This window comes from Hippocampus zosterae, chromosome 10 (assembly GCF_025434085.1).
Source record: "Hippocampus zosterae strain Florida chromosome 10, ASM2543408v3, whole genome shotgun sequence".
Taxonomy (NCBI): Eukaryota; Metazoa; Chordata; class Actinopteri; order Syngnathiformes; family Syngnathidae; genus Hippocampus; species Hippocampus zosterae.
Window position 1 is genome coordinate 3,420,667 of NC_067460.1, and position 25,446 is coordinate 3,446,112.

Sequence of the window (25,446 nt, forward strand, 5' to 3'; positions counted from 1 at the left end):
TCAATCACACCTCTGTTTGTTGCTGCGACTCAGTGATGATGGTTACCCCTCGACGCAGCTCGTCCATACTGTCAAAATCGCTGCCCTGTTCGGAGTCACCCAGCCCGCAGGGGGCCGACACGTCCGATGCTGACGACGCTCCAATTGACAGCCGCATATTTAGCGACATAGAGTCTCCGTTGTCCTCAGTTTTTGAGCTTACCCCGCTCGCTGAAGTAGTGAAATCCCCGTGTGCTGCCTCCCCGACTGGAAGCGGATGGGGGGGCAGATATTGACTAGGGTGGAAATGAGGCCTGCCACGCTGATGTCCAGTGTCACCAGAACTCAAGGTGCTCTCCTTTGAAACCGGCAAGTTGGCAGGTAGCACAGTATGAGGCTCTGCATAATCCTCCCCAACGGGCAATGGAGGCGGCAATTGTCTTGCTGAAGAATTCCTCATGGGGAGGGGGGTAGTCGCTGTCAACGTCGTAACCCCCCAGATAGTAATCCGACTCTAATTCACGAGCACTTCCTCCAAGTCGCGCTGCTGTGCCCACTACAATGCTTCCAGGAGGAGCCTCGTAGCCCCGCACCTCTTCGATGTCTGATAGTTTGGTGCTTGGCATCCAGTCTGATGTGTCCCAGTGATATGCTGGACAGTAGAAGAGGACAAGGTTAGCGACAAGCTGGAAAGTGAAGCTTCCACATGGAATCAGTCATCACTGCCAACATCCCCTCTCCACAATGTTTTGCATCTTTGCAATCCACATGCCTTGGGTATGCGTAAGGTCACACATGCACTTGCAGCAAGAATACACCAAAGCGGTGAAGGTCATTGACATGGCAAGCACTTCACAAAACAACACTGGGTTTCAGAACTGCTCTGTCATGCACACAAGAAGCCGTTAAAGGGCAGGATTCAAAGCATGCTTCAGTTCACGGGACTCAGGGAAACATTACAACTTTTGACACGTTAGAAAGCATGTATAAATATTTGGTAAAATGTCCTCTTGACTGAGGCAGTCATATAATCACGCATTTCTTGACAACCAGACGCTCTGTTCAATGACTTTTGGCCTGCCTCATGAATGCATCTATCGAGCCTGAAATCAAGGTTCCAAAATGCTGTACAATATTGTTGATAAATCCACCTGAAATTAGTCATAAACTTGCCATTTTGAATGAAGTAACTCTTTATCATATATTTGCTGAAGCGTCATTCTCAATTACACAAGAAAGCAATGTAGACAAAATAATGTTTCTTATTACTCCTGTGTGAAGCGAGAATGAATATCCTGAGCAGTGTACACTGAAACCAAAGTATTATTCTCCCAACAAAAGGAAACCTACTATGGACTGATTGAACAATTGAACAAGTTGCGATGGAAGATTAAAAAAAAAATAAAAATATTAAAAACCAGAAGCAACAGCATGCCTCGAATCAGAACGCAACTGCATAGCGACTGAGAATGTGGAATTTTACATCCTCAAACTTGCACAATCACCGGTATGGAAGAACAACTGCAAACAGCACGATAGTAGATGTGGTTGGGCGAGTAAGGGGACAAGCAAAGAAGGGCGTTAGGCAGAAAGGAGGATGACAAATGAGTGAGTGTCCTCTGCAGCCAAGTCAACAAGCTGTAGGAGGAGGGCACAGAGCTCAGAGGGGTCACATGAATTTATCAGTGCCAAAAGACCATCTGGGTATTATAATACGATACAAAGAGTAGACTCATTATGTGAACTGCCGGTGGTGCGCCAGTTCAAGCCTTCGTATCATTTTTTGTTTCCGGGGATAATGATAGTTGGTTGGTTGGTTTCGGGACGAAGGGATTTGCACTTTCAGGTGTTGCAGCACTTCACTGGCTCCCTGACACCATGGTGGGTGAAAAGGGAGGGCCTGCTCGCACAAAATGGCATCCTAACGACTTATGTCTGTTTGGTGCTGGTAGTGATTAATGAAAGAATTGCAGACTATTGTACTTTCGTCAAATAGAAACGTTGGCCTGATGCTCATCCAAGAGAAAAAGTTCAGATGCTTGCTGCAAACGTGATGGAAAGTAGGTCATTTGAGCTTGCCCCGGGACAAGAACGTTGCCGCAGTTGGATTGATAGCATGCCGTTAAAATACCATATTTCCGCACAAAAAGGTTGCACTGGATTATGAGGCGCACCTCAATGAATGGTCCTATTTTGTAATTTTTTTTGTCATATTTTGCACGCACTGGACTATAAGGTGCAGTCTACAATGCATCCACTAGATGGCGGTACAGGTACGTCTTTGTCCGTCTCCATGCCTTCTCTTCTTCCGTTGGACTCGAGAGGCGTTCATGACCACCTCCAAAAAAAAAGTAAATTAACGATTACTTCAATGAAACTATGAAAATTGAAAATACAGTAATGCATCAAAACATAAAATCACAAAATATATCTATAGCTCCCCAACGATTTATTTTGGCATTTCCTTGATTTTCTGTTTTGATGCATTACTGTATTTTCAATTTTCGTAGTTTCATTGAAGGAATCGTTAATTTACATTGTTCCGAGGCGGTTATGAACGATTCTCGAGTCGAATGGAAGAATAGAAGGCATGGAGACGGACAAAGACGTACCTGTATTTGTTGAGACTGAGAATACCATTAATAACGTGTGCGTTTTAAAAAAAAACAACACCACAGCTCTCCTTTTTTCGGAGTTGCAACAAAAACCTATTTAACAAAGCAGCGACATAGTTCACTGCACCAACAGCATGTTATACCATTGTAAGCATATCTCCAGCAAGGAGTGTCTTGGGTCACATATTACTGTAATAACCATACACAAGTCGCACTGGATTTTAAGGCGCACCATGAGCTTTTAAGAAAATGGAAGACGTTTCGGTGTGCCCTATAGTACGGAAAATACGGTATTAAAATATGAATGTGTTTTGTCACTGGTCATCATTTGGCTCAGACAAATCTCCAGATGCATTTGAAGTCAACTCCTTGCGAGCGAGAGAGAGAGAGAGAGAGAGAGAAAGAGATGGGTGGGAGTTTTCACCTCTGTTGTAGGTTTGACTTTGGTCCATGACTGACACTGTCAGATGGAAGAATAAAATATGAGAAGTTTGAAGCATTTGGACATAGGTGACTCGTTTGTTGCATGAGCTCGTGCAAAGGTCTTAGGCCACCATTAGCTTTGCACTTTTCATGATAAAATTTCATAGCATAGAATCGATACAAACACTAAATATTTGTTGAGGTACTGTTACCAGGATTGCAAAGATATAAAATATGTCTCCAAAAGGGAGGTTCCGCGGACCAGGGAAGGTTGTGTTAAATGTTGGTAAGAATCTGTATAAAGGTGCACATACTGTGTAGCAGGGGTGTCAAATTCATTTTTGTGGAGGGCCACTTTGGAATTATGTTTTCCCTCGGCGGGCCATTATGACCGTTAAACCGAATAAATGTTGAATCATCTCTTTGCATAACTTATACACAACCAATTGATAGATTACTAATGGAATCCTCCTCGCTGCCTATCTTCTACTCCCTCCTCAAAACTCATTTGTATTCTTTGTCATTCGACTCAGGGTGACTTCGATTTGTTCTTGGTTTTACTGTTTGGTGCTTTCTACCGTCTTTGTTACCGATTTGTTTTTCTGTTTATGGTATATTTTAAATTGCTCCATGTACAGCACTTTGTAGGCAGCAATGGCTGTTCGAAAGTGCTCTATAAATTGAATTGAATTAAATTGAAAGTTTAAAATTTCATTTTTTTTCCAGACAATGGTATTTTTTGGTGAAGTTTCTCTTCAACTCTTACAATGTCGGCTGTCACTTCAGCAGTCATCGGAGCTGTCACTGCTTCCGTGTGACGTGTCTTAAAAACAGCTATTTGTTTGTTCCTTTCTTGTTGAAGTGTAAACAGGGTTGCACAATTGATGAAAAATCGCAACATCATTTATTACACGACAATTTGATATTTCAGTCCAGATTTTAGCAAGGATCATGCAAGTTGATGCACATGATTTTCTTTCGTGGGCCACAAAAAATTATGTGGCGGGACGGATGTGGGCCCCTGGCCTTGACTTTGATACCTGTGCTGTCTATACTTATAGACTTATATTCCTATGAATTTATTTTCGCTGTCCATCACAACTCTATAAATGGAGCTCATCCTCCACCACCAACAAAGTTTGCTTGGTGACTCACAAAGAGTTGCACGAACAACCACAAATACGCTAATCCCCCCCCCCCCCCCCCCCCCCCCCCCCCCGGGCGGCTGATAACAGTTTGGCCTTGGAGGAGGTCAGAGTTATTATTATATATACAGTACTGTATTATAAAACTGGCAACACAACAACTCTAACGGTGCCTTAAACCTTTGCATGATACTGTAAATAAATATAGTCTTGAATTCAAGCATAATGGAGTCATGTTTAGGTGCCTGGTTCGTTTATTTTATTCATTTTTTTTAAAGTAAATTGTCAATCTTTTGGTTCCTTTCAATGATCTTTTAAAAAATAAGATTTCCCGCACAGCATCCATCACTTGAACTCGCATTGCTGTCATACCCAGCGGATGGGCCCCAAGACCTTTTCCATGAACAGAAAGAAAAATCACAGATGATGAGGCTCAAACTGGACTCCAGAGCCTTGCCAGTTGTCCTCCAAAGTCGTTGCAACTACAGTGTGAACTGATCTGCATACTTAATCATCCTTTACAAATGAAAATCAATAATACAGTCTCAAATAAATCAATGGCGTGAAAAAAAAGCCAAAAGGGCAAGCTGTCCAAGAAACTGCAAACTATTCCATCAAATAAATATTTTTTTTTGTAGCATTCCCGTGGCCCCTCAGTCAATATTTGAGTCAGATTTTTGCCAGCATTTGGGAGCATGCAAGTATGCATTGTCTCAAAGACTTGTTGGTGATTAAATGATTGTTTTTCTTTTGGTGGCCTTGAGCTGACAAAGAGAAATCATCGTTGTGTTACTTTCCCTAAGGCAACAAACAGCATTGTGGGGAGAGATTTTGTCTGAGCCGATATCTTTAAATTTAAAGGAACTTGTAATGAGAGTTCAAGCGATGGGCGCTCAGTGGAAAGTCCTCAAAGCGCAGTCAAAAGAAACTATCATCAGTGAAAGGAAAAGAGTGGAAGAGTAAGAGGTGAGATGCAAACTGGATGAGGCATGGTACCTTCACTTTCGATTGTGTCGACAGCGTCATTGACCAGTCGAATGACGGTCACTATGGAGGCTTTTGGAGGGAGAAAAAGAGATATGTTTTGAAAGACAGTAATTCATGGTGACGATTTAGACATACACTCAAAATCCCATCCGTTGGGATCCCCGGGCCTGGAACAGAAAGACTACCTTTGGCAGCCTTAGACCTGAAGAGTTCTCTCACACTCTTTTTGCGCCAACAAATGGAAAATTAGCAACGCCAGCAACCCAGCATGCAAATGAGGTAACATTTCAAAGAAAATAATTAAATGAAATGGGGAGAAAAAAAAAATCAGTCCAACTGGAAAATCACATTGGCTTGAAATAACTGGTCAAAATGAACTCCTTCGATTATTTGTCAATGACTGTGACATTTCTGAAGCACAAGTGTTCAGAAAACTGCGCCGTATGGAAATCATGGCAATGCAATCAAACCAAGACACAAAGCCATGTGCAAAGCTCCAGACACGGGCAGCACGACATACAAGTCACGGTGAATGATTAAAAACCCTCATCTGCAGGAAGTGCAGCTGACTCTCCGAACAACCACGTGCTTTGGAAAAGACCCCCCCCAAAAGAAATTCACGATATTGTTGTATTCAGCGGTGTGACGTTAGGACATTGTGCGTACATGCAATCAGTCTGACACATTCCCGTTCTATAATGAATGTTACTGCTTACGGCACCAAAAAGTGCCAGTACACGAAATCAAGAGGGAGCCGTTTAAAGCCCTTCCCCCGCTGTTGCGATCAGGTGATATGAAAAGAAAATGAAGAATCGCACACCTATTTCATCAATCTAAAACAGTCTTGTTTCCCGGTCTCTGAAACCGCATGCTCGCTTTCATCTGCTGAGAAACAGTTTTGTTTATGGCAAACACTGCCCCCAAAATGCTCGGTGCGCTTGAGTCAATGAAGCTGAAAGGACAAAACGGATGCATCAGAGAATTCATTCTGTGGCTTGGGCGCTTGGTGAGGGGCAGCTCCGCAAAATAATGGATGAGAAACAGTTGGCTGTGGAAGTCACACAAGGGAAGCTTGTAATCAATGTTTCCATTCCTCCTTCTCTTCTCATTGACAATTCAGCCGTCTTGCAGTTTTGCATCCTCATTCTGCTCATGTGCACACTGGGGACATGTGGTCTTTGTGTTGCGTTCTATTGGAAGCCAAGCATCTCACCAATGTATGAACCCCGTGTTTATGGAAATCATTTGCATTACAATGTGAAGACGCTTACCGAACAAGAAAAAAACATTTTCGAAGACCAACAATTAATAGAGTTGAAACTCAAGGGATATTTGAGATTCAGAGGGTATTACTAACAACGCGGTACAAAAGGAAAGAGTGTCTATCTTACCGTTGTCGTCGCAGGAGTCCGAGTGAAAGGAGCTTAGCGACTGGACCTCTGAATTACTGCCTTTGTTGCTCCCAGAGAAACAAGTGACTTCCTCGGCCATATCAACCATCTTACCTGTAAAGAGAGGATCAGAGGGAAATTATTACAACTGCATTATGAAATGTGTCTTTTTTTTTTTTTATTGAATTAAAAATGAATCTGCAATAAGTGAACCGCAAAGTAGCGAGGGATCACTGTAAATGTAAATGTAAACGAATGAATTTGTCTCAAAACAGCTTGAACCCGATGATGGCCGATCAAAACAAAAAGTTACAAATCTGTGTGATGTCGGGGATGATTTGAGGGAAATGTCACATTCACCCTGCTAAAAAGTTCATTCTTACTGGAAAATGATTTTCTACCCACCGACACAAATGAACACTGAATTCATTCTCAGACTGGGGCCTACCGAAGTGATTTTTCTTTCTGTTCATGGAAAAGGTCTTGGGCCTCATCAGCTGGGTATGACAGCGATGCGAGTTCAAGTGATGGATGCGGGAAATCTTATGTCATTCCAAAAACATGCATGCTAGGTTAATGGAGCACTCTAAAAATCGTCCCGAGGTGTGATTGTGAGCACAAATGGTTTTTCGTCTTTGTGTGCCCTGCGATTGGCATGCAACCAATTCAGGGTGTACTCCACCTACTGCCTAAAGACAGCTGGAATAGGCTCCAACACACCCTGACCATTGTGAGGATAAGCGGAACGGAAAATGGATGGATGGATGGATGGATGGATGCAGGTGATTTAAGAGTATCTTCAACAAAAGTGAATTTGATTGGGATTGTACACTCCCAAACACTCTCACCCTCATCGCTCTCCCACGGGCTCTTTTGGATAGAGTCACAGTCTGATCGACAAGGAGAAACCAGAGGTAGGTTTGGGGCCACGCTGCACACCACAACCCCTCTCCTTGTGGACCCCGACAAAATCCTTGGCGACTCTGGGTGAAAGGTGCTCATCTCTGTGTGCTCCACTGTGCGCCCATCCACCATCTTTTCCAATGTCGACTGTGGGTCACTCTGGAAACAAGGAGTGTACGCCATCGGCCTGACAGGGACCTGAGGAGGTCCCATCATCCCTCCGGTTCCCACCACGGTGGGCCCGAGTCCAGTTTCCGAGTAGAGATTGATGGGGTCTCCTGCGGTGCAATGCAGAGTCTTAAACTGAACACCATTGGCTTTGTTGAGAAGGGCTGCTGTGGCAGGGTCCTGAATCAGCGACAGGTTGTTTCGTGAGTAGCTCTTTTGGAAGACCTTCTTGCGGAATGCAATAAAGAGGATGATGAGGGTGGTGATGACAAAGAGCACCACGGCGATGCCAATCAACTCCTCCTTTCCGACCACTGCGTGCCCAGCTTGCATATCAGGGACGACGACAGGCCTCAGGCTGCAACGCTGGCCCACGAAGCCCGCAGTGCAGTTACAGTAAAAGGAACCGTGTGTGTTGACACAGATACCACCATTCTCACACTCGCCCTCGGGATTGCTGCGGTCACATTCATTCACATCCTTCTCGCAGCTGTGGGATAAAGGGTTGGAGAAAAGGGGACAAACTGTGATGAGAAGAATGGCTGAAGAACAATGGCCGCACAAATGATCTCTTGGCTGTGAGCTCAAAAACCTATTATTACGGTATTATATATATATATTTTTTTTTTACAGGATTTACATTTTTTTTCCTACTCCTTGTGAGCCCATACTGACCGATCAGACAAGTTTGCCAGCACCATACATTATGGGACCTATTTTCTCAGACATCATCATCACATTTATTATATTTTTAATATATCCCTATATTGCAGCACAACTGGTGTGGAACACTCATAGTCTCCATCTATTGTGCTTATGCGTATGCTCCAATACTTTCCATGGCATTTGAAAAACAGACAGCAAGTTGCATGTGGTATTAAAACATGTGGGGATCTTTTTTTCTTCATTCAATGGTAAGTGAGGTCACCATAGTTTAAAAAGTAAATTACACTCAAATGGAAGTTTTATAAAGTCAAATTATGCATAGAGATTAAGTTATACATCCAATAATCTTGAAAGTCCTTTGGCACACTTGTACATCTGCAGGCTAACTAACAACGCACGTTATTAGGGTGGGGGTTGTTAAAGACTGTAAACTGCATTTAGAGCTAATTAATAAACCCTGTTACACACTGACACACGAAACACAATGTAATATTGTCCTCATGTGGCCATAGACAGAAAATCTAGATTTTTCTTAATATGTGGACTTTTATCTCTCAAATTGTTTTTAAATGGGTTAAATTGTCAAACATTTGGACACAAACTTATACATTCTTATTATTTTGTTATGATTAGCCCATTTGTACTCCATGTTGTAAATCAGTTCCCTTTGCAGTGTTAGTACGACAGATGTAGAGGCAGAATCTTTCCACAACTCATGTTCAAATGTTATGTTCTACATTGGTAGATATTATTTTTTGAATATGACTGGAGAAATTATGTGGGTTTTTTTGCCATTCTCCTAAATTAAGAAATAGACCCAGCCACGAGTTAACTCATTCAAGGCCAAGTACCGGTATGTTTTTTCATGTTTTTTTGAAGAATCTAGGCACGAGTTTATGTATGTTTAACGTTTTTTTTTCACGTGTTGGGTGACAGAACGGTCTGAACATGGCTGGCGCTGAATGAGTTAAAAACAAAAATGACTTTACTGTACTATGTTCGACTCAGACCTGATATTGTACAGCCACATTTTTCGACAACAACAAAATCGTCCTGTGATCAACTAAACAATTTACCAGGGATTAAAGGACCGCAGCAATAAGAAAACCTCATCTACACATTTCACTTTATGTAGACTCGACTGTAAGAGTGTTTAAAAAAACAAAACAAAAAACAAGCCCCCCCCCCCGCGTAACTGATTCAGAGTGCTGCTACTTTTTAACAAATAAACTCACACTGGTCTGTACTTTCATCCTCTCTCTAATCTTTCACTTTACTTTTAATCTTTTATCTCATCTTCTATAATCTCATTTTTTATCACGTTTGTCTGAATTTCTAATCAAACGAATCGAGTTATACAACGAATTGGCGAAGCCCTCGAGCTAACCCTTAAAGGATTCTACGATTCAGCATTTGATCGGAATGATACTCACGTGAGACCCATGAAGCCTCTTCGACAACTGCAGAGGAACGCATTGCCAATCGCCTTACACATTCCACCGTTCTTACATGGGTTGGGCACACACGCTGTTATCTCTATCTCACAGCGCCCTCCGGTGTACAAGGGGTTGCAGTTGCATGAGAATCCTTGCAGACACGGGAGAGACAAAAAGGAGAGATACAATTACGAATTTTGGCTTTCTGCACACTGCAAAAGTTGCACGACTTGACTAGTTGCTGATAATAAGTAGCTACAATTCTGTAATTTCAAACACTGACCAGAGGAGCAATAATCTGCTGTGTATTCAATAACAATGGACAGTTCATACTGTACACCGGATTTAATCTGTAAAACTACATACCAGTGGCGGGCCGTGCATTTCAACCTTTGACCTTCAATGACGTCGCATACATTAACACAATACAGTATGGGCTCGTCAAGCAGCATTTCATTTCAGGAGCATTTAAAACCATCAAATATGCATTCACAAGAGCGTGAAACTAACATTATAGATATTGTCAAGAATAAAAAGATGATTTAAAAATACTAAATAAAATGCCACCCAAATTATGCTGTGTGATCTTGAACAAGTCTGTCCAATAAATTGCGCAATGTCGCAGTATCATAGAAGACACGAATCAAACAATAACAAAACAAACTATTCTTTGAAAATCAAGTAAACAGATCATTTGCACTTTGAGAATAGGCTATACAGTACAACAGCAAATAACTGACGATGTTGAGCAGCTGAGATTGAACGAACTTTAGTGCAAGGTGACTACAATGCCCTATTATAAATTGCAGGTGAGCAGATTTATTTGATACATTTTTGTATCTTTGTCATTTTATTTCGTTACCATTAATTTAATATGAATGAAATAAAATGACAAGAAGAAATGTAAAATAAAATTAATTTACTCAGCAATGTCGTGACTGTTCACTGAGCTGCAGATCTATGCGAGTGTCCCCAAATGTTTTTAAACGCACCGTAGCTTGTAAGTGCCCAGCCGTGCTCTGATGTTTCCTTGCTGTCTTGGTAAAACAACTTAAATGGGTAAATCCAGTGTGGCTCCAAACACCAAATCGGTCAGTTGCAAGCAATAGGCATTCCCAGCAGTACAATTTGCAGCTTTTCTCAGAGGCTATGAACCACGGGTACTTCTTCTTCTTCTTCGACCATTTTGGCTTAAAATGCAGTGATAGCTCCTTTTAGCAGGCGCTAATCCAATCACTGAACGCGCACGTCCAGTCTCGACGTAAGGCATTCTAGCTGGCCCCGGTGCGAAGACTCGAGATCTGATTGGCTATTGCAACCTGACTGTGCCCGTTAATTTACAGCGCACAGGGGCCTGCTCTGTTTAATCTGAAGGGCAAGTTTAATGTACCTGGCAACACAAGCTAAATATAAGCATAATAAGTAAGTTATCTATAAAGTAGCTATTGAAAGCCACTCGACTAAGTGGAAATAATATGACGTAAAGAATACAGAGAATAATTTGGTTTACATATTTATGAAAATAAAACAACATGAATTAAATTTATGTTATTGTATGAATGTTTAGGCCAGCAGAGAAGGCCTTGCTGGCCCTGAGGGTTCGCCACGAGTACATACATACAGTATTAGACACAAGACGACATAGGTTGGGTGAAGGCTCGTCCGCTTTTGCATGTTACTATTGTCAGTAAGAGAAAACTATGCTTCTTATTGTTGCTTGGACAGCCAGGTGACATTTGTAACGTTCTACTGTCTTCCTTAGTTCCTTTAATTTATCATTTTTGTTTTATTGTTTGTTGTTGTGGTCGACTTGTTAGAGCAAGGGTCGGCAACTCAAAATGTTGAAAGAGCCATATTGGACAAAAAAAACAAAAAAAACAATAAACAAATATGTCTGGAGCCGCAAAAATAAAAAATAAAAAAATAAGAGCCTTCTATTAAACTTACCATGAAGGAAACACATGCTGTAGGAGACTGGACTGTCTCCGAATTGTTTGTTATTCATTCCTTTCTTGTGTGTTCACAAACGCCCCCATAGAATTTATTTTGTGATTTCCTCGCTTGATTTTTTGGTTTTGGTGCATTATTTTCACTTTTCTTAGTGTCAGTGAAGTCATCATGAATTTCCATTTTTTTGGAGGCTGTCTATGAACTCCTCTCGAGTTGAACGAGAAGAGCGAAGGCACGGATTCAAACGCAGACTTGCCTGTGTTTGTAGAGACTGTTAAAAGCATAAATAAAGTGTATGTTTTAAAAAAACACCACCACAGCTCTCCTTTTCAGAGCTGTAACATGTATCTATATCTATTTGAGCTATCTTAGCCTATCAAAATCTTTTTCCATTTTAAACATATTTTATAAAGCTCCAGGGAGCCACTAGATGTCGCTAAAGAACCGCATGCGGCTCTGGAGCCGCAAGTCAACCTCACAGTGCAGAGATACCGGGTTCGATACCAGCTCAGGCCTTCCTGTGTGAAGTTTGCGTGCTTGCCCTGTTTCTGCATGGGTTTTCACCTGGTACTCCGGTTTCCTCCCACATTCCAAAAACATGAATGGAAGGCTGATTGAACACTCAAAATTGCCCTTAGGTGTGAGTGTGAGCGCAAATGGTTGTTCGTCTATGTGTGCCCTGCGATTGGCTGACAACCAGTTCAGGGTGTCCCACACCGAATGCCCAAAGACAGCTGGGATAGGCTCTAGCAAGTCCCGTGACCCATGTGAGGATAAGCAGATCAGAAAATGAATGGATGGATGGTTGTTTATTGTTGTATGAATTCATTTTGCTCCATGTACAGCACTTGGTATACAGTGGTGGTTGTTTTAAAGTGCACTTTAAATAAAGCTGAGTTAAGTTGAGTAACTTGGCCAGATAAAGAAATCTGTCGTCGTTCTGGGCATACCAGTAAGTCGCTTCTGCAAGGGTGGCAATTTACATTGTTTGCATACAGTATAATCACATAACTCTTTGTGTGGGGTCTAATAATTCCATGTTCTCCTTCCAGTGGTTCAAAATCTGAAATCTGTCTCAAGCCTGTATTTTCCCCTAAACTGGTTCTCACTCACTTACCAAAGCTGCTCATTCAGAAAGGGAAGATACTTTTTAAAAATAGTCTAGTCAACTACCAGCCAAGCCCTATTAAATTGTGAGGATATTCAAACAAGCACAGTCTTTTGGGAAAATACATAAAACCCACACAACATAAAAAAGGACATGCGGATGCATGAAAAAACAGTGTACCGGAGCACTCTTTCAACAATAGACGCACAAAGCAAAGCGGCACATTTTAGTACGCGTTTACAATCAGAGCCATTAACTTTTCTCAGCATTATTTGGGACAGCTTGAAGCTACAATTACCACTTTTATTTGCCCATAATGGTACAAATGTAAAGTATTGTTAGTCTTGCAAAGAAAACAGACACAAGCAGTTGCTCGACCTATTATTGTTCAACCCTTTTTAACCCTTACATGCACCCTGTAATCTTACATGCACCAAGTAACATGGTAAACTGTGCACTGTTGTAACCACTGTCCCGAAAGGGTGAAAGTTGTTCTAATCTGGCATCAAATCCGTGTCAATGGGCAATGCAGTGTTCAATTAGCTTAAGTGAAAGTTGGAGGAAGTCAGAGAAGACCTTAAATTCACCTGTTTACCAGATATTTTTGGTGCTCTTTGTCAAAAGCTCAAAGATGCCCTTCCTAACAGAAAAGTAGTCCTCACTCTTGACAGTTTATTACAATACAGTACCAATTTTTTTTGTAACATTCATGTAGAGCTGGTGTTTGAAGCCAAGAAGAAGTAAAAGGAGGTATTTATATCATTGCTGAAATATAGAGGGATGGACAGCAGTGGCTTGATATACAGTGCGAGTTTTATGTTTTCCTTGACCACACTCATAACTCAAAACATTCAATATATATATATATATATATATATATATACACACACACGCACACACACACACACACACACACACACCCAACAAAGTACCTCTAAATCATTTGGAATAAAAAAATTCAACTGTTTTTGTCACACTTTTTCCTGCAATGTGCTTTTTGCGGTTCTTTCTGGTGTTTTGCCACCTGGGGGAGTATTAAAAAGCCAGATGGATAACTTGTAGTGAAGGAAAGGCAATAACAGTGGTATGTGTTGCGAAACGGTTGGTGTTCAGTTATCCGCCGCTTATAAAGAATAACAGCACTGCCACTCAAATGCTAATTGTTAGCCCATGTGCCTGTGCTTAAGTGCAGCATTTGATTCTGGCTTCATCCTTCCTGTGTGGAGTTTGCATCTTCTTCCTGTGGATGCGTGGGTTTTCTCCGGGTACTCTGGTTTCCTCTCACTATCCAAAAGCATGCGTGGCAGGCTTATGGAACTTGTCAAATTGTGTCTGGTGTGTGAATGGTTGTCTGTCTATATCTGCCCTGAGATTGGCTGGCAACCAGTTCAGGGTGTACCCCACCTACTGCCTGAAGAGAGTTGGGATTGACGACAGCATGCCCACAACCCTAACAAGGGTAAGCGGATTAGAAAAATGATGTTTTGTACGTTAGCGGAGGCTACATGTTAGGCCTTATTCCTTAACGTTCAGCTGAGCGTGGAAAAAAACAGCTTGAAGCCTGTATGAATTAATCAATTACAAACCATCGTCACATTTCCATGTGCATTTCAGGAGCGCTGTTCAAAATCAAACAACATGTAAGGCGCGTTGGCAACTGCTCGGTATTGTCTGTATTTGTCACGGAAAATCTCCAACCTCATTACGGCCGGACCGTGTGGGTGTTGCGGATATTTCGAACTAAATCATGCGTCACATTGCCAAAAGAATATAGTTGGAAGGTAACTGGAATCTGTGTTTAATAACGTGCTGTTTTTGCTGGTGGCTTCGGTGACGTAACACGATGCTGCGGAAGCAAGCAGACGAGTCGAGTGTCAGCTGAAAGCTAATGAATTGAGGCTCATGCCTGCTAATTTTAATAGATTTGTATTAACAATGGCAAACAAGGGCAGCCACACGAGGTGAAGTTTCATTGGCAAATTAATATGTCCACTGACATGCAGATAACAGATGCGTGCTAACGACAACTTCATCCACCATAGAACAACAAACACCATCACGCTGCATTCTGTGTCAAGTCAGGATCATGATACTTATTGGAAGACACCAAACGTTCACAGCTCGGTGAAGTGTGGCTAATGGTGAGGGACATTTTTATTTACTGTGGTAACGGGGTCCCACATTAATGTTATGGAAATTCCGACAAATCATTCTGAAAGTTAGATTGGCGATAGGTTTGCAGCTCTGTGGAAGCCATTTTTAAAATGATTTTAAATAGCGCGATTACGATATAAATTGTAGTGCACAAAAATATCATTGGTATGATATAATCCTCAATCATTTCTATCATTATTTTAGATATCTCTCTTGTCACCGAGGAAAATTATTATTATTAAATTCGCCCGATCTGAAATCTTAGCTGAAAAAGAATGGTGCAAAAGGTATTAAACTGGTTGAACATGGAGTGCATGTATTATTGGGTACTATATCTGGGCGGGGTGGGTCTTTTTTTTATTGTTATGATGGAGTAAATGGTTATATTCAAACAGATCATCATGTCTGTGTAATTTGTGCTTTTGGTTCATACTGCTTGCAGTTGCTGTCACTCACCACCAGAGGGCAGGCTGATGCAGTTTCCCCTATTTCGACACGGCTGCTGCACACAAGCATCAGGGAAGAGGATGCAACCCAACTTGAGCTCTGTTAGTCCCACCACCTCAGCATAGTGCGACCGCTTGTTCTGCAGAGGCAGCTCATTGTTGTTCAGCATGACTGAGTCCAGGCAACCTTGGAAGCCCTCAAGCACTTTTGGGTCCTTTTGGGAGTCAATGAGGCTCCGTGAAGTGGGATGCTGCACCTGAGACAGATGTGGGCATATGTCAGAGCAATAACTCAAGACAAAGATACCCATGGGGTATCCAGTCATCGCTTCTACCCTCAGAATTCCACTGACACAATGCCTTCTTTTCCTGCAGTACATGTTACTCGAGTAGTTGAGCGGATCAAAGTGAGTTTTGTTACATCGTTGTGTTCTACTGCAACGTACACTACATTTGCAAATTAAGTGCCAGTAACTAAAGCAAATTTGGACATGAAACAAGCATGAACAGTTTAGATGAAGACCTTCAGATCTGAATACAGTATAGCGTATCACAATTACATTTAGACACACACCTATATAATAATATTAATAATAATAATAATAATTAAATGATGTGAAAGACAATTGTCAATAGCACTGCGATTTATCCATTTTGTGTTTATATTGCACTTAATTGAAGGGTGTTTGTTGTTTTTTTTTCTTCTTTCTTCTTTCTACCTACATTCTTGCTGCTGGAGGCTGTAAATTTCCCCAGTGTGGGACAAATAAAAGATATCTTATCTTGTATGTATATATGTAAATGTCATCAGAATAGTTTAGTTGTAAATGAATAATATTTTGTTTCAATCTCAAAGCAAAAGGACATTTTGTATTTGTTTTATTAACTCAAATTAACTCAGTCAAATAAAGTCTTAAATAGTCCCAAAACTAATACCGCTTAAGAAACAGAAAGCAATGCACTGACCAGTGCGCCAAAGTAGATGGTTCTGTCTGGAGCAAAAGGTTGCACGTAGTTTTGTCCGTGGCGCCTTTCAACATAGCTGTCATCCAAAGAAAGACTGCTAAAGTTGCGGTTGAGCTCCATCGCTACCGTGTGCCAGCTGCCATCGTTGATGCGCCGGCCAGAGATCCCCAACATGTCGGGACTGTCGCCGCCCCCGGTGTCAGGTGCGCAGCTGAGCTGGAACCACAGCTTTCCCTCGTCCAGCTGCACGCACACGAGAAACACATTGTCTGTGACATTCACTTGGACTTGCCCTGTGGATGAGTGCACCCTAAATAATCCTGGAATCGGCAGGGGTTATTTTGCTTGAACGAAAAAGCTCCCTTTGAGGGTGAAAGGTTTTTTTTTCAAATGGGCCAGAGAAAGAGAAAGAGAGTGCACAATGGCGAGAGCATACCTTAAGAATGGTGCAAGGCTCACTATGAGTATACATGATGATTCCTCTAGTCTGCAATGTTCGGATCCTCAGACTAAGCTTCAGCTCTGTTTGGAGTCGCTCCGAAAGCTGGTATTTTATGTAACTGTTACCTGAGAAACTCAAAGAGGAATGGCCTATACACACACACACATACACACACACACACACACACACACACACACACACACACACACACACACGCACACACACACACACACACACACGCACGCACGCACGCACGCACGCACAGAAACACGCACACAAATACCCAAGAGTGCATGATTACATTGTGCAAGAAATGAAAAACGCCAAATAAAAGTAATATTGCTGACGCACACCTGCACACTCTCCAAGTTTGCCTGGGGGACATTGACATGCATGGCGACCTCTCGTGACATCCATTGAAACACATTGCATGTCTGCCGGACACTGCTGGTCTTCACATTGTTCAGACAATGTACCGCAACTGATGCCTGACAACATAAACAGAAAGAAAAGCATCGTACCATTTTATCAACATTCAATTCATTTATGTATCGTGCAAACTGGCAAGTTTCTGACAATGACCCAAACAATGCATTCAGAGCCTTTTAATATTTTGGGCATGAAAAGAGGACATCTATCTATCTATCCATCTATCCATCTATCCATCCATCTATCTATCTATCTATCTATCTATCTATCTATCTATCTATCTATCTATCTATCTATCTATCTATCTATCTATCTATCTATCTATCTATCTATCTATCTATCTATCTATCTATCTATCTATCTATCTATCTATCTATCTATCTATCTATCTATCTATCTATCTATCTATCTATCTATATATTAGAGCTGTCAGTTCAGCGCGTTTTTATTGGCATTAATTTAAATGAATTTTAACGGAATTAAATTTTTCTCGCGAGATTAACGCGTCACACGTCACAAGCGGATGTTACGTTGCTCTATAAATACACCAGAAACAAAACAACAAGCGCGCTGCAGAAGTCCACGCCCATGTCTGTTTTGCCAGCCACGGCAGCACGAGACACCGAAAATGGATACTTAAAGAGTTTATGAATGGAAAGTTTACTTTTAAAAAGTTGCCAGATTGCTCCACTGACAACACACTGACGCGATTATTACTACACAACGTCCACACAACTACTTTGTGTGGAAGGTTACAGTGTTCTGTGTCCATATAAATAGAGCGGGTGGAGCTTCTCTGTGTTCTCTGACAGTGACAGTGCGCTGCAGGGGTAGCGACCTAGCGAAAATAAAACATCTCCAGTGTTGTCATCGAACCAAGTGTAGTCATTCGAAATGAGGTCTACACAAAACCGTAGAGAGATTTCCACACAAGAAGGACCAACACAATCAACATAGCCTGACTGTTTAGGGGGAGTGAAACCCCCCCTTTCAGAATGGTTTGCCCCAGCAGCAAGGGGGAAGTGCGTGCACTTTTTTGTACGGCCGGCAGTTTTGAATACAGCGGCACATAATGAACACTGGTGTCTGGTGTCTCGTTATTCTTCAACAAACATACAGAAACAGACTGCTGTGTTCACAGTAAACTTGAGAAAAACGAAGTATGTAACCATGGTTTAAATCTACTATAGGCTGAGTATTAGTTTACCTTAGATGTGCACTTTATAATGTTATATTGCTCTGTTTTGATTTTATAAAAAAATTGTTAAAGCAGCTGTTGTGTGACAAAATATTGTTTTCACGGTTGTGAATAACTGCTCCAAGTGAAAAATGTTCATGTAAAATTCATTCATCTTCCGTACCGCTTGATCCTCACTAGGGCCGCGGGGGGTGCTGGAGCCCATCCCAGCCATCTCCGGGCAGTAGGCGGGGGACACCCTGAATCGGTTGCCAGCCAATCGCAGGGCACACATAGACGAACAACCATCCACGCTCACACTCACACCCAGGGACAATTTAGAGTGTTCAATCAGCCTGTCATGCATATTTTTGGAATGTGGGAGGAAACCGGAGCACCCGGAGAAAACTCACGCAGGCCCGGGGAGAACATGCAAACTCCACACAGGGAGGCCGGAGCTGGAATCGAACCCGGTACCTCTGCACTGTGAAGCCGACGTGCTAACCACTATAATTGAAAATTACAATTGTTATTTCAGTAAATATTTGCATTTGGCACATAAAAAACTGATTAATGATTCCATGTTGATGAGAGCATTAAAATGGGTGAAAAATAGGACAAAAAATGTAAAAGGAAATTCAGAAACGATAAAAAATGTGTGAGTAATCACGATTAATTTTTTAGTCCATTTGAGTTAATTATGAGTTGCATTTTTAATTAGATTAAATATTTTAATCGTTTGACAGCTCTAATATATATATATATATATATATATATATATATATATATATATATATATATATATATATATAATTTATATATATTAGCATACCGACCAACCTAAACAAAGCTGAGGGCTTTTTTCCCCAAAATTGCAACCTGTTTAATAGCTAATGAATCTTTTGCATTTCTTTTTATAATGTGACTGTTGTTGTGCAATTGTAAGCAAGAGACATTTCCAGAGCAATTTCCCTGAGAATTAATAAAGTATCTATTCATCTATTTGCAATTTGACAATAACAGTCCACTAAATTGCAATGCTGATTTGAATCTAAATAATTGTTCAGTGCTATTTAAATCAAAATGCGACATTTCCAACATCTCATACCAGTGCATGTGCAGCGTGACGTCCGATGGAATCGAGGCGAGACAAAGCTGACTCGCGGAGTGCTGTATGTTGCCAGATTGTGTGAATCCAAAATGATGTTTTGTTCACATTGTGCCCCACGACAATCCAGACCTGAGCAGTTCTTATCCAAGATGGCCGAGACTTTCAGGACCTCCTCTAGCCGCCGCCGCGAGGCACTAAGTTTCTGAGTGAGGTAAGCTGCCTTGTAGTACCCGCCCTCAGCTGTTTCCACAGCGACAAGCATGTCCAGCTGTTTAGTCCCCCCGACTGGCTGCAGACTGAGCAGGTGCAGAGCGTCCCGTTGTTGAGAGATGGCCGCTTGCTGCAACACCTTCAGCACGCTCTTCAGGTGCGAGGCAACAAAGTCGTGTGGCGCCACGCTCTCAAAGCGAACAGTCACAGCCTCACGTAACATCTCAGGGGTGGCCTGCTCAACGTGCACGCTGACAGGCACGGGGACAGCAAATCGGCCATCACTGACACTGGCATTAAGGAAGTATCTGCCAGCATCCAAACCTCCCAGGGCGATGATCTTCCCATCACGAGGGCTAATTTTGAAGAGACTACGATGAGCTGGTGGGGCGTGACCAAAGGTCAACGCATCATAGGGGTCAGCATCTGTAGCATGCAACTTTCCAATGACACCACCGGGAAACTCATCTTCCATGGTGACAATATGAACCTCCAGTGGCAGCGCTACAGGCCTGTGGAGGCTCTCCTCGATCACCCTGACCGTCAGCATAGAGGAGGAGGACAAGCGAGGCCGCCCAGAGTCGGTCACCTAATACAAGGAAAAGGGGGAGTAGATTAGTATGTACGTACGCCTTGATTTTCTGATGTACAGGTGTCAGCGTGCTTTATCTGGCCAGGGTGTATCTTTGCAAACTCGGATTGTAAATTAACTAATTCAGCACCAGCCAATTCTGGACCAAGTCTGAAAAGACGTTAAAAAACGTCTTTGGGAGTGAATGAGTTCACAAACACCGTACACACCTTGTATTTAAAATACCACTAAGATACCAAACAAGATAAATGAGTATGAAAATGGATACCATTACATTCTATCAGAGTTACGAATAGACCTAATGGGTTGCATTTTTGCCTCTAAAATATTAGGCTTTTTTTTATCCACTCCCGCAAGTTCGACTGGTTTATTTATTTATTAATTTATTTTAACGGAATTTTTTTTGTTGCTAACATTTTTCCTGTTTACTGCGGAATCAAAAGACATAACCAGGCATCGACAGGATGTTCTGATGATGTAAGAAAAAAAAAATGCGACCAGCATGAATGGGAATGAGTCGAAGTGAGACCACGGGATGGAACAACAAGGGCAACAGTGCAAAGGGAAGCTTAGTCTCCAGATGATTATGTCCAATTGGACACAATACACTGCCTGTTGGTTGACTGGTTAGCACATTGCCCTCAGTGCAGATGTGCAGGGTTCAATTCCGGCTCCGGCCTTCGTGTGTAGTGTGCATGTTTCCCCGTGTCTGCGTGGGTTTTCTCCGGGTACTCCGGTTTCCTCCCACATTCCAAAAAAAACGCATGACAGGTTGATGGAACACTCCACATTTTTCCTTGGTGCGAGTGTGAGAGCGGAGGGTTGTTCGTCTATGTGTGCCCTGCGATTGGCTGGCAACCTGTTCAGGGTGTTCCTCGCCAACAGCCCGAAGACAGCTAGGATAGGCTCCAGCACGCCATGCGACCCTTGTGAGGCTGAGAGAATCAGAAAATGGATGTATGGATGGATGTTTTAGGACAACACCACCAATATCAAGACACGTTACGGCACTGTGTCGTTATCTTCATAAACACTTAAATGGGAATGCGGCATATGACCAGTCACTCATGGTGAGAGGATTTTTGTTTCATCTGTTTCTATGCCGGTCAGTGGCACTGTTTGGGGACTTCTGTCATTTGGACAACAAAAATAACAAGTCATGTCTGTGCTTTTACTATTAAAGTGTGTAAATGTAATTTCATATAATTATAGGCATGATATCAATTGTGGGATGCTAAATGTGAAATAATCACTAAAACATCAAATATTTGATTGTGAATAAGAAGGGCCAGTCCTGCCTTTCACTGGGCCACCACCCAAAAGGTCTTAAATGCCAGACCCAGCATAACCAGACCTCTTTTCTCCCCAGTAAAACTTGTGTGCTGCAGGGGACAAATCCTGGCCTGGTTGCCAGTCAGTGGCAGAGCGCAAACATTAACGGACAACCGTTCACTTTCACATTTACAGTCTTTGAGTGGGAGCTGAACAAACGCTACCTGCACCAAAGTCTGGCGAACCAATTGAGGTCAACTACAAACTCTGTGGTCAATACACTCATACAGAGTGTGAAATTTGCTGATAATATTTGCACTACCAGTCTAAACGTTATATTTACAGTGTTTTGTATTTAAGCTGCATAACGTATACTTAAGGTTTATGTTGTGTCGGAACTTACACAGTAAAATGTGAATTGAAAACATTCGAGTCTTTTTCAGTAAAATTGTAAAAATGGAGGGGAATGTGAATATTAACTTTGTAAGACAATTTTCTTCCAGCATTCTTAAAATGTGGTTCCCATTCTTTTCTTAAAATTATTTTCCAGGACGTTTCAGGGACCTTTCCAGGACTTTTTCATCTGCTGTAGTCCAACTCAAGTTATCCCAACATACAGCGATAAATTTCATCTGCAAACTTTGGAGAAGAGATATTTTCTACAATCGTACCTTATATTTTGTGCATTTAAACAGATGACGTCAATATTACCAAATACAATACCAAATTGGCTCAAAAAATGAACATCTCTCTCACATCTGAGAAAAAAAAACACTACTTGTGACTAGTTTTCTTGTTACGGTAGTAAACAGTGATACTGTATACAATAATCCAATTTCAATATGAAAATTACATTTCAATGTAATATGTCAAAATATTAATTGTAATTTACAAATATTTATATAATATCTGTTAATTTATATAAAACAATGCACAGGATCTGGACACCCCTCCCTTCGCAGGATAATTTTGATGTGATTGATTGATCAGTTATGCCAGCGAGGTGACACGCGGAACAATTAATATGTAGTCCAATTAGACATTGGTTTGGCACCCAAAATCCCCCAAAATCCAAGAACCCAAAATTTCAGAATCACGTTGACTTTCTTTTGGTGGTTGGCAAACAATTTTGGTGCATTAGGAATTTCTCCATTGCGAGACTAATAAAGGTTTTCTTATCTTATCTTATCTTATCTTATTACTTCCTGTGGAAAGAAGGTAGCATGAATACACCAAAACTATTTAATCATTGAAAAACAAATGGAAGAAGAATTATCCATGCTTTACCACCAGTGACCACAAAGAAGGCAACAACAATGCACCAAAAGTATTTGCCCACAGCCAAAGGAAAGTCGAAAAAAAATTTAAGCAGATGAAAAAGAGTAGTCGTGGCAACAAATATGTGACATATGGCTAGTTTCGCATGTGGCTTCCTTATGCCACAACAAGGCAAAGCCAAATTACCGTACCAAATAACCAACCATAATTCTACCTTCCTCTCCGTGAGTCGTCACCTTACCGTGGTGGAGGGGTTTGTGTGTCCCAATGATCCTAGAAGCTAAGTTGTCTGGGGCTTTATGCCCCTGGCAGGGTCACCCATGGCAAACAGGTTCTAGGTGAGGGGCCAGACAAAGCACGGCTCAAAGACCCCAATGATGATTACAATAAATGGACCAAGGTTTCCCTTGCCCGGACGCGGGTCACCGGGGCCCCACTCTGGAGCCAGGCCTGGAGGTGGGGCTCGTTGGCAAGCGCCTGGTGGCCGGGCCTACACCCATGGGGCCCGACCGGGCACAGCCCGAAGAGGCAACGTGGGTCCCCCTTCCCATGGGCTCACCACCCATGAGAGGGGCCAAAGGGGTCGGGTGCAATGTGAGCTGGGCGGCAGCCAAAGGCGGGGACCCTGGCGGTCCGATCCTCGGCTGCAGAAGCTAGCTCTTGGGACATGGAATGTAACCTCTCTGGCAGGGAAGGAGCCCGAGCTGGTGTGTGAGGCAGAGAATTTCCGACTGGATATAGTCGGACTTGCCTCCACACACAGCCTGGGTTCTGGTACCAGTTCTCTCGAGAGGGGTTGGACTCTCTTCCACTCTGGAGTTGCTCACGGTGAGAGGCGCAGAGCAGGTGTGGGCATACTCATTGCCCCCCGGCTCAGTGCCTGTACATTGGGGTTCACACCGGTAGACGAGAGGGTTGCCTCCCTCCGCCTTCGGGTGGGTGGACGGGTCCTGACTGTTGTTTGTGCATATGCACCAAACAGCAGCTCACCATACCCACCCTTTTTGGAGTCCCTGGAGGGTGTGCTGGAGAGTACTCCTGCTGGGGACTCCCTTGTTCTGCTGGGGGACTTCAATGCTCACGTGGGCAATGACAGTGAGACCTGGAGGGGCGTGATTGGGAGGAACGGGCCCCCCGATCAGAACCCGAGTGGTGTTTTGTTACTGGACTTCTGTGCTCGTCACGGATTGTCCATAACGAACACCTTGTTCAAACATAAGGGTGTCCATATGTGCACTTGGCACCAGGACACCCTAGGCCGCAGTTCGATGATCGACTTTGTAGTTGTATCATCGGATCTGCGGCCGCATGTTCTGGACACTCGGGTGAAGAGAGGGGCGGAGCTGTCAACTGATCACCACCTGGTGGTGAGTAGGCTCCGATGGTGGGGGAAGATGCCGGTCCGTCCTGGCAGACCCAAACGTATAGTGAGGGTTTGTTGGGAGCGTCTGGCGGAATCCCCTGTCAGAAGGAGTTTCAACTCCCACCTCCGACAGAGCTTTTCCCATGTTCCGGGGGAGGCGGGGGACATTGAGCCCGAGTGGACCATGTTCCGTGCCTCTATTGTTGAGGAGGCCAATCTGAGTTGTGGCCGTAAGGTGGTTGGTGCCTGTCGTGGCGGCAACCCCCGTACTCGCTGGTGGACACCAGCAGTAAGGGATGCCGTCAAGCTGAAGAAGGAGTCCTATCGAGCCCTTATGGCCTGTGGGACCCCAGAGGCAGTTGACGGGTATCGATTGGCCAAGCGGACCGCGGCTTCGGTGGTCGCCGAGGCAAAAACCCGAGCGCGGGAAGAGTTCGGTGAGGCCATGGAAGCCGACTTCCGGACGGCTTCGAGGAAATTCTGGTCCACCATCCGACGTCTCAGGAGGGGGAAGCAGTGCACCACTAACACTGTATACAGTGGGGTTGGGGCGCTGCTGACTTCGACTCGGGACGTTGTGAACCGGTGGGCAGAGTACTTCGAAGACCTCCTCAACTCCACCAACACGCCTTCCTTGGAGGAAGCAGAGCCTGGGGACTCTGAGGTGGGCTCTCCTATCTCTGTGGTTGAAGTCACCGATGTGGTTAAAAAGCTCCTCGGTGGCAAGGCCCCAGGGGTGGATGAGATCCGCCCGGAGTTCCTCAAGGCTCTGGATGTTGTGGGGCTGTCCTGGTTGACACGCCTCTGCAACATCGCGTGGACAACAGGGAGAGTGCCTCTGGATTGGCAGACAGGTCCCTCTTTTTAAAAAGGGGGACCGGAGGGTGTGTTCCAACTACAGAGGGATCACACTCCTCAGCCTCCCCGGTAAGGTCTATTCAGGGGTGCTGGAGAGGAGGGTCCGTCGGGAAGTCGAGCCTCAGATTGAGGAGGAGCAGTGTGGTTTTTGTCCCGGCCGTGGAACAGTGGACCAGCTCTACACCCTTAGCAGGGTCCTTGAGGGTATGTGGGAATTCGCCCAACCAGTCTACATGTGTTTTGTGGACTTGGAGAAGGCGTTTGACCGTGTCCCTCGGGGAGTTCTGTGGGGAGTGCTTCGTGGGTATGGGGTACCGAACCCCCTGATACGGGCTGTTCGGTCACTATACCACCGATGTCAGAGTTTGGTTCGCATT

General features: G+C 43.2%; 1 protein-coding gene across 1 annotated transcript in view; it reads right to left on the bottom strand.

Moving 5' to 3' along the window:
* fat3a (FAT atypical cadherin 3a) overlaps positions 1 to 25,446 on the bottom strand; it is a 220,235-nt gene that overhangs the window by 218 nt on the left and 194,571 nt on the right. Inside the window, 12 exon segments of the mRNA XM_052078759.1 lie at positions 1 to 419; positions 421 to 631; positions 3,019 to 3,054; positions 5,159 to 5,218; positions 6,541 to 6,654; positions 7,389 to 8,101; positions 9,711 to 9,864; positions 15,382 to 15,628; positions 16,338 to 16,580; positions 16,774 to 16,928; positions 17,133 to 17,267; positions 19,494 to 20,295. The exon segment at positions 1 to 419 is cut by the window's left edge and continues 218 nt beyond it. Coding sequence (XP_051934719.1) covers positions 5 to 419; positions 421 to 631; positions 3,019 to 3,054; positions 5,159 to 5,218; positions 6,541 to 6,654; positions 7,389 to 8,101; positions 9,711 to 9,864; positions 15,382 to 15,628; positions 16,338 to 16,580; positions 16,774 to 16,928; positions 17,133 to 17,267; positions 19,494 to 20,295 — 3,285 coding nt within the window. The 3' untranslated portion in view covers positions 1 to 4.